Genomic DNA, 9,267 nt, shown 5'->3' on the forward strand with positions numbered 1-9,267 from the left:
CACCCCCTCCGCCTCCCCCTTCATCGTACTACGCCCGAGATCGCAGCCCAATCCGGAGGGCTCCTAACGCACCGTTACCCCCTCCGCCCAGTAACGGCTATGCCTACGATCGCTCTCCATACGCAGTTCCACGTGCAAGGGACCCCTATGCGGACCGGCTGCCTCCGCCACCACCTGCACGCTACGCATACTAATGCGACACGTCAGCATTTTGAAGGTGAGATTAGGACAGAGTTAAAAAAAAAGAATACATTTTCTCGCCCTTCACTTCGTCCATCTAAAGGCAGAGGCAGCTTTAGATAATCTTTGACGAAACCTGCAATTTTCGTCTCACAAATCACTGTTTGAATAAAATTACTTTATTAGTAAAATATTTAAACTGTGATTCGACGCGCCAGAAAATAATGTTCTGTGTGGAGGCTGACTGACAAAAGGGCCTTCGTACTGGACATTGGGGAACAACATTAATGGAAAACGTACTGTTAATGTCTGGGAGGCAAATCGTTCATTTGTTTTATTTGCTCTTTTTTCAGGATTGTTGTCCGACTGCGTCGCCGCTTCCTGATTCACGTGACTTTATCCTCTTCCTGTCTGCGGCTGAGCGCGTTTCGTTCCTCTACGACACTCAAAAGGAACTGAATTCTTTACGTCTATGGCTGTTTGTTTGGTTTTAGTGATTAGAATATGTTTTTTCCTTCTTCTGACTGTTTTAGTATTGAATTGTACTGTAAAATACTTACTGGCAAACATCTGAATGGGGCGTCTCTTTTTTTAAAACAACCTTTTCGTTTTAAGCGTAAAACTGTGTGTGACCTTAGAAAGCTAAATAACCTCCGCATTCCTTTAAAGGCGGCTTTAGTTTACTCCCCAACCTGCACGTGTGATTAATCATGTAAATGCTCTCCATCAAAATTCAAACTTATGTGGCGTTGCTGTGAAACGTAAATGGATAACATGTAAGTTAGTAACTGCCCATTTAATAACGCAATTTATACTGTGCGTTTGCAAGATCTGTTAAATTTTCCCTTTTGGTAAAATAATTTTTGATTAGTAAATGTGATCTCGATGCTCACTGCGCAACACCTTTTCACCTCTGTAACCGTTTGTAATTATTTGCTGTTTTTTAATAATCTTTTCCTCAATAGAAACAAACGAATCACAACCATGTAAAAGCGTTACGTTGATTAAAGAACGTCTTGTCGGATCTTGTGAGATCATAGTTTTTACCAGCGGACCACTCGACTTGACCCACTCAGTATCAAAATTTAAATAAAGTCAACTCAAAGTTCTTCCTAGTGTACGCAAAGATTTCCGAGCCAAAACCTCTGTTGACCTGGGGCCAGGACTAACATCCAAAGGCTGTAGGGGAGCATCACAGTCAGCAGGTAAGTCAAGGGATTACTGACACCAGAAAGATGTCACCTGTTTATGCTTTTACTGCTTTTGTAGATCATCAGTTTTAGGAATCGAGGACTTCATGTTGTAGGAATTAAACTGAATAATTAAGTTTTACACTTTAGGAGTTTTTTACTATTAATGTACAGTTTCGCAGATGGGTGACAAAAAACGAGATGTCAAACAGTGTTATTCCCCACCTCAAGACATATCTACTCCATACAGCTGATACCAGCATCAGTAGATCGGACATTGAATGATTTGTGTACTATATGATATGAATCAACATCAAAGTGTTCTTGTTGGGACACATGTTTAAAAATATAGTGTATGCACAAAAAATTCTAAATTATGAATAAGCACATTCCAAATCAGTTGACTACCTCTTGGAATATCTGGCACCTCTCTTGACATGACCCTATTGTAATGTGCAAAAAGATGTAAATATGGCCTCCTTGTTCTTTGTGTGATAAAAGGAAGTCACTGAATGGTAGGTAGAGACAGGAAAAAAAATACACTCAAGTAATTGTGATTTTTATGTACTAGCACTGTGCATTTGGTCAAAGGCTCCAATTAGATCTAGGAAGTATTAGGAATTTTACACTTCAAGTCATCATATGGATGAATTAATCTCTTGCAACTGGCCTGACTTGACTCAAGTCTGACTTATGTGGCCAAATAGGTTAGCAGACATTCTCCAAAATGACCTTTGTAGCATGGAACCACTGTGTAGTCAGCAGCTGTAACGGCAGCACATAGCACTTAGCTGTGTTGCGCTTCAGAGAAAAGTTCAAACAGGATTAATCCTAGAAAGCTTAAACAAACTAGTCTTGGTCTCTAAAAACACTCTTTGGCACATCACAGTTTACATTATCCTTTACCAAAACTAAATTCATTGTTTTTAAAGGTAGTTTGTACACCGCTTTGCACACATAACTAACCCAACATCTGGTTACATTGTATCGGTTTACCAGCACAGCCTTCGCCAAAAACTGTAAAACTTGTTCTATGCCAGCCATGAAGTTAGGACTGTCCACATCTCTGTGATTGGTTTATTATGGACACACCTGAAGTTTGTAATGAAAAAGGGTTGAATTCATGACCTTTATGTATACACATAGAACATGAAAACCCTTGTGATAAAACGTACAGAGTGGATATTATCAGACTGTGGTTTGTGGGTCTAGTGAATCAGCTCCTCTTTGATTGAATGTGTTTTGTAATGCTAAGTTCAGTTCTATTCCTGTTTTTGTATGAACTTCTGCTTTCTGACTTACCAAGTTGAGGATTATTAGAAGATGGCACAGTTAAACACATTCCAGGGAATAGTTTGATCTACTCAGTCACAAACTTTAATAACCCAGAGGGAATGGTCCAGATTGGATGGGAAGAGATAATCAGGTAAATGATTTGATTTCTAGCTAGCTGGTAGAACTAAAAGGGCCACCTGAAGACATAGTGCCATCGTCATGGTAGTCATGGTACTGATTGCTGAAGTGTTCAGCAGTAAAAACAATGAAGTTCAGCCTGAAGTACATTTAGAAGTTGCACTAGAAGGCATTACCAGCAGTGTAGTTTTTAAAAAAAAATTTTATCACAGATTTGAGTGCTCCTTACAAAATTTGGAATGATATAGTCCAAAGGCCCTTATGCATGTTCAGATCGAGATTGTCGACATGCCATTGGTAATGTAGCTGTTTTTGGCAGTGTTGTACATCATGTTGTCAGGAAATAGATTATATTTCATAAAATGTAGTTTCTAATAACGTTGGGAAATTTGATTTAATGCCAAAATGCCTTGGAACTGATCTTTTACAAATACCCAAAACATCAGATTTGGTTTTGTCATCCATCTGTAAAATGAAGTTGCTAGTAAAGTCTTTTCAGTAAATAAAAAGATTAATTCTAATTTTCAGGCTAGAATAAAGACAGTGGAAATAGGATTCTTTTAGGGGATGTTTACGTTGGAGCTTAATATTTTCTTCCAGTTGGCATGAAGAACTTGAATAAAAATCTGTATTTGCACTTGTAAGGCTAAAACATTTTTGTTTGCATGTGTTAATGTAATTTTTGGAAGTGGTATTTGCAATACAAAAAAAGAACTTTCAAAAATGTACAGTGATTTCAGTTTTTGTCTTTTTATAATTCTGATTTACATAATTAAAGTATTTTTACCCACAGAATTGACTTTGCGTACTTATGTCATGTGAAAACCATGGTCGTACTTCTTGGCTTTGAAATTGAGATATTTTTCTGTTTGGGAAATGATGAGGCAGGAATTACTCTGTTTTGAAACATTGAGATTTTTTAAAGCAAACACTCAAGAATCGGTAGCTATTTTGAACAATTTTAGATTTTAATTTGACAATATTAAAGGTATATTGGGAAAGTCAGTTTAACAGTATTTTGGAAAGTGTATCCTTTTAAAAGTTATATATCTTAAATGATTGACATATTTTAATTAACAATGTATCTTTATCTTTAATAGATGGTATTTACATTTTCTACTAATACCGTTACTCTGATTATAAAAACTGATTTGTTTATATATTTCACTTGAAACAGGATTTTGATGTAGTTACCAATATAGGACTCTAGGTGGACTCTTAAGTTGTGGTGAAAAAAAAAACTTCCATCCTGGAACATCTCTTCATACAGCACAAGGATGTTTGTTGTCCAACTTAACCAGTTCAAACTATAGTTATCCAGTTCAGTCTGAAAAACATGGCAGTTCAAGCTAGATTCACAGACTGTCTCTTCAGAGTGTCTTAACTTTACCTTTTGTCTTTAGTAACCCAACAATGAAGCTATTTCCCCATAAAAAACGCACCACAAGTTTTCAAATTTTTACCTGGTCAAGAGCCAGAAACTTATAGCGTGAAGGAAATACAAGATAGTTACTGGTTCTTTTGTTCAAAGTCAAGCTGTACAGGCAGCATTGCTCTGAGCTTCTGTATGGATCAGTTGATTTGTCCAACATTCTGCAAGCCTTATAAAGACAGCTTTTTCACACGCTCTTTGGCCGTATCACATTTCTCCTTTCAGTGGATTCAGGTTTCAGATGGTTTTCCTAGCAGATAGCCTAATGCCTCCCGTAGAGTCGCCCTGTTAAGCCTCCATGTTATGTAAGTTGGAAGTGAAGCATTTGTGTCTTCGTGGTCTGATCGACTCTCAGACTGACCTAATAGATCAGGGGGCTTATGTTTGACCCCACAGGAGCCATCAGTTGCAGTATTGCCATGTGACTTATGGATTTCAATGTTAAAACATCCAGAGGAGGGGCTGGTGGTGATAGCTATTCTGTCAAGTTTCCAAACTGGATCTATAACAGGAACATAATTTACAAATATCGGACAAAAGATACTGTAAAAAAGTAGTTTATTGCTTAAACCTATGATTCAGAAGTAAATGACATTAAAACACCACAATATTCATATTTACAAAAATGAAAGACATTTAAGGGTCCAGCTGTATTTTATCTATTTGCAAAAGCCAAAGTATAAAAGAATTAAATGATTTCACAATAGAATATGAATATTATTATTACCTAATTCAACTTTACTGTAACAAATGGACAGCAATGCTTTGATGCTTAGTCTGGCTCAGTCTGTTGATCATTTGTAATAGATGAGTGTCTCATCAGTTTCCAGAGGTCCAAGTTCTCTTAACCCAGACGTGTTTTGGTCCACCATGCCCGTGTCCATGACTGGTGCCCTTCCAGGCACACAGGTGCATGTCTCCCTGGAGGGAGGCACTGTCAGCACCTCCATRTCCACCTCAAAACTGGYCTTTGCCTCTCCAGACTCCCGAATGATGAGCATCTCATACTCTAAGAACCGGATCAGAGCCTTGTCTGGAAGGTCCATTCTCTCCAGGTAGCCCAGCGACGATCCGTTCACTGACAGTCGCCCTCTCTGGCTCAGGTTCTGGATGGAGAACAGCATGTCCGGGCTCTTGGGTGTACGGTACGCGTTTAGGGCCAGCTGTTTGCGGGACACCTTGGGGTCAACCAGAGAGCAGGTGCAGGTCTGGGCGTCGCGGCCCAGCCTGAGAGGATCATCGGCAGAGCGTCTGCTCCTGGTCCCCAAGGGAAGCAAGTCGTAAAAACCTTTACAGTGTTGCTGAGGGTGGTAAAACTTGATGTGGAGTAAAGTGAGGAGGTCCTCCTCTGTCTCCATTGTCTGAGACATGTTTGTCATGGATGAGAAGATTCTGATGAAATCTGTTGAGAGATTAGAAGTAATAAAATGCTTGAGGAGAAAATTGTTAAAGAAAACATTCAAAGCCACAGAGATAACTTGAGCTGAGACGGTTTCTTCAGGAAAGAAATGTGATACAAGACACAACGAAGGAAAGTCCAGTCTTACCTGAAAGCTAAATGTTTCAAAGTGAAAAATTTTTTTTTCTGCCCTGGCACAGAAAAGAAAGTGATCAGCTACGAACTGAGGACAAAGTGAGCAACATTGCTTCTCCTTATGAAACAGGAAAGGCTCTTCGACTGCTCTGCAATCTTTCGTCATTCTCTCCCCTCCCTTAACCCCGTGACTTGCTGCTTTCAAGTGTAAATTTGAAAATTGCAGTACTAGGTATTTTTGCTTGAAATTATGCAGTTCTAAACAGAAACTATTTTTCAAAATTTTTAAGCTTGAATATAGCAGAGTCGAGAATTTCTATGTGTCAACCAACATGAAAAAATTGGAAGGTTAAATTTGAAAGACTCACTTGGGTGATTTAGTACTCTGCCAACCTACCAGCAGTTTTTATGTCTTATATTTTGAAAGTACTTTGTGGTTTCTGACCTGTAAGAGATGTTATATAAATAAATGTTTCTTACTTAAGATATGTATTTTTGGATCTTTTACTGCATCATAAGACAGAATAATTGTGAACTACAGTTATTGTTATTAAATACTCTACTACTTTCTCATTTTTTCACTACCATGTGTTTTTGTGGGCAGAATGGTTTTTTTTATTTCAAGCAAACTTTTATTAAATGGCCTTATTATAACATGATCGCTCTGGTGTGTCCTGGAAGAGCCTTTAATAATGGGAAATTCTCTGCATAGTTTCACAATTGTTCAGCCTTCAGTGCTTATCAGAGAGAGGAACCTTGTGAAAGTTAATTGTTATCCATTAACCCAGGTGTGTGTAAACGTTCATTTCTTTCTGTCCATCTTCCACATAAATCAAGCTGCAAAACATTTGGAAAATGAACAACTTTACAGCTTTACCTCATTTCACCAAGATTTGAGGGCATCATTTGTTTACAGTTATTTTAAAGTCTATTCAACATGTGGACTGAACTATGTGACTCCAGTTACCTTTGATATAATAAAGAGCAGTTCAGGGTCGACTCAGCTATAAAGCTGCAAAGGAAATGCCAAATTTTCAACCTTCCACCTTTGGCTAAAACAATTTGGATGTTAAGGTGATGGCGGGCTCAAACATACTGTGCTTTTTCCTTTTTCTTAAAAAAAAGTGTCTGTGCTTGTTTGTGTGGGTTTTGCCTAACATTTTGTTCTCATATCTGTTATTCTGTAAAGTTTCAATGTAACCTTGGAAAAAAACAATTGATTTATCCTGCCTATTTGATAAGCAACAACAGGCTGCTCCAAAATTTTTTTTAACACAAATTGATCTAGAGATAATCAGCAGTGAAATTTTGGCATAAAACATTAGAGTTAGCAAAGTAAAAAAAAATAAAATAAAATAAAAAAAATGCTGTGTCGTTGTTCTTAATTAGAAAATTATACGTTTACTTATACTAGGTTGAAGGTGTGATTTATAATATTTTTAAAGCGAAATTCCTGTCGCTTTTATGAATAAAGTAGATTCGTTTACCCTCCACAACAGCGCGCGGCGTGCTTCACATCGTTGTGTGGAAGAAGCGGAAGTCGTCAATTTTGACGGAAGTTGTGAGGAGAATACCTCGTGAGTTAAGCTTGGCTGTTTTGACCGTTTATTGCTAAGGTACTGAAAATATAAGTTCTTGTATACCTGCATTATGTTTTATTTAGCGTTTTCGAATAAATAGTTTCTCCTTTTTAGCGTTTGTTCGTCTTTTCTTGTAAGAATTGTTACATTTAATGGCTAACCTAAAGTAAAGCTGTGGAAGGCTCAAGTTATTGTTCAAGATTTTACGTTTCCGAAATAAACGCGATAATCATTAAAGCTGACTGGCCTCTGAAAACGACGTATCAATAGAAAAAGCAGTAGAGTTCACGCGGCATCACGCTAGACTCTTCAGCTCTTAATACGACGTAATTAGCAGTAAAAACCATGTTCTTGGCAAGTTTAATATGCATGTCTATTAAACGCAATGTGTGTATTAATTAGTTTTTTCCCCCCCTCCTCTCCTTGTGTTTCCTGGCGTCCTTTTTTTATGTACAACACTGTGCAGCAATATAAAAAATCCATATAGAACAAAGGCTGTTGCATAAAAATAAAGATATTTGCCTGATGGTGGTTCGGGCTTCGGGCGCTTTAGCCTGCAGTTCCTAGAGAACGCCTAAAGAGAATGCGCGATCAAGTTATTAATTTACATATTGCAGTTTAAATAGAGGAGGAGCCGCTAACTGTTGAGGAAGTAAAGAAATTAACGTGTAGATGTCGGTTAGATTCTAACAAGCGCAGTAAATGCGCACGCAGCTCCACCGTTATTATCCACCGTTGTCATCTGATGTGCGTTTGTCATCACACATCAGATGACAAACGCCAAATAGACAATATATAGTTACACTGCTTACGCTAATGGTGGTCTAAAAACGAAACCAGTAAAAACTTAACTGAAATAATATGTCGGAACCCCTCCTCACCCTAACGTAGTACAGAGAGCAGTCTGCTGGTTTCGTATCCAGCAGACACACCATAGCCTGGTTCTGAAAGTGCTAATGTTTGGACTTGGAGAAAGGTTGATTTACTGCAGGGAAACTGTTGCATTTTCTGTTTACATAACTTTCCTATTCTATTTTGCTTTTAAACAGATCCTCAGCAATGGTGAAGATTTTTGTGGGGAACCTTCCTCAAGAAGCTACCGAGGATGAGATCAAGGAGCTCTTTGAGGAGCACGGCATGGTCACCGAGTGTGCCATAATCAAGAACTTCGCCTTTGTCCATATGGATGACCGTAAGGCTGCCACCAAAGCCATCAGGACCCTTCATCWGCACAAGCTCCACGGCACACCGATCAACGTCGAGGCCAGTCACGGGAAGAACCAGGGCCCGGTGAAACTGCATGTAGCCAATGTAGAAAAAGGAGCTGATGACGAACTCCGTGCTCTGTTTGAAGAGTACGGTACGGTCACAGAGTGTGCTGTTGTCAAGAATTTTGCTTTTGTGCACATGCCCAACTATGATGAGGCCATGGATGCTATGAAAGAACTAGATAATTCTGAGTTTCAAGGTAAGAAAAAACATTTAGAAGTGACCAGAAAGTAAAATGTATTTTAAAAATCAAACTCACCATGTAATCTCTGTCCTTTATCTTTTTTTTTGTAGACAAACACATCCACGTTCAGGTTTCTAAGAGTCGACCTAGGTATGAAGAATGTGAAGACTACCCACCTCCWCCCCCAGACAGGGGAGGCTACTGGCCTCCACATTATCCAGGAGAGCGGCCTGAGCCTCCCCCACCCGGCTACCTGAGGGCTCGCCCCATGCCCCCTGGTTACCCAGGTCCTCCTCTGCCACCCCCTCCCCCCAGGCGGTCAGTTTATCTAGAGCGGCCCTATGACAGTGAAAGAGAGCGATACAGTGTAGTAGATTACTACGAGAAATACCGAGCTCGTCAGTACGCCCGATCTCCCTATGAAGAGCATCGTGCTATACCCCCACCTCCTCCGCCTCCGCCCTCATCTGTCGTTCGAGACCGCC

General features: G+C 39.3%; 3 protein-coding genes across 4 annotated transcripts in view; 2 read left to right on the forward strand and 1 right to left on the reverse strand.

Annotated features, from left to right (window-relative positions):
• LOC103480159 (RNA-binding protein 4B-like) overlaps positions 1–1,288 on the forward strand; it is a 14,874-nt gene extending 13,586 nt beyond the window's left edge. The window contains exons 4-5 of the mRNA XM_008435016.2: positions 1–217; positions 534–1,288. The exon at positions 1–217 is cut by the window's left edge and continues 2 nt beyond it. Coding sequence (XP_008433238.1) covers positions 1–194 — 194 coding nt within the window. The 3' untranslated portion in view covers positions 195–217; positions 534–1,288. The remainder of the gene's footprint in view (positions 218–533) is intronic.
• Positions 1,289–4,756: 3,468 nt separating this feature from the next.
• On the reverse strand, positions 4,757–7,296 carry tifa (TRAF interacting protein with forkhead associated domain). Of its 2 annotated transcripts, none has more exons than XM_008435018.1 (2): positions 7,237–7,296; positions 4,757–5,617 (listed from the first exon to the last, which is right to left on the reverse strand). In XM_008435018.1, exon 2 carries the CDS (start codon positions 5,592–5,594, stop codon positions 5,010–5,012), a length of 585 nt encoding a protein of 194 aa, XP_008433240.1. In that variant the 5' UTR covers positions 5,595–5,617; positions 7,237–7,296; the 3' UTR covers positions 4,757–5,009. The 2 variants fall into 2 exon arrangements, with proteins under 2 accessions (XP_008433240.1, XP_008433239.1); XM_008435017.2 differs by lacking the exon at positions 7,237–7,296 and adding an exon at positions 5,763–6,005.
• The window catches only part of LOC103480162 (RNA-binding protein 4B-like), a 4,460-nt gene continuing 2,469 nt past the window's right edge, over positions 7,277–9,267 (forward strand). Inside the window, exons 1-3 of the mRNA XM_008435021.2 lie at positions 7,277–7,365; positions 8,379–8,797; positions 8,893–9,265. Of these exons, the coding sequence (XP_008433243.1) occupies positions 8,389–8,797; positions 8,893–9,265 (782 nt within the window). The 5' untranslated portion in view covers positions 7,277–7,365; positions 8,379–8,388. The remainder of the gene's footprint in view (positions 7,366–8,378; positions 8,798–8,892; positions 9,266–9,267) is intronic.

This window comes from Poecilia reticulata, linkage group LG18, assembly GCF_000633615.1.
Source record: "Poecilia reticulata strain Guanapo linkage group LG18, Guppy_female_1.0+MT, whole genome shotgun sequence".
Lineage (NCBI taxonomy): Eukaryota > Metazoa > Chordata > Actinopteri > Cyprinodontiformes > Poeciliidae > Poecilia > Poecilia reticulata.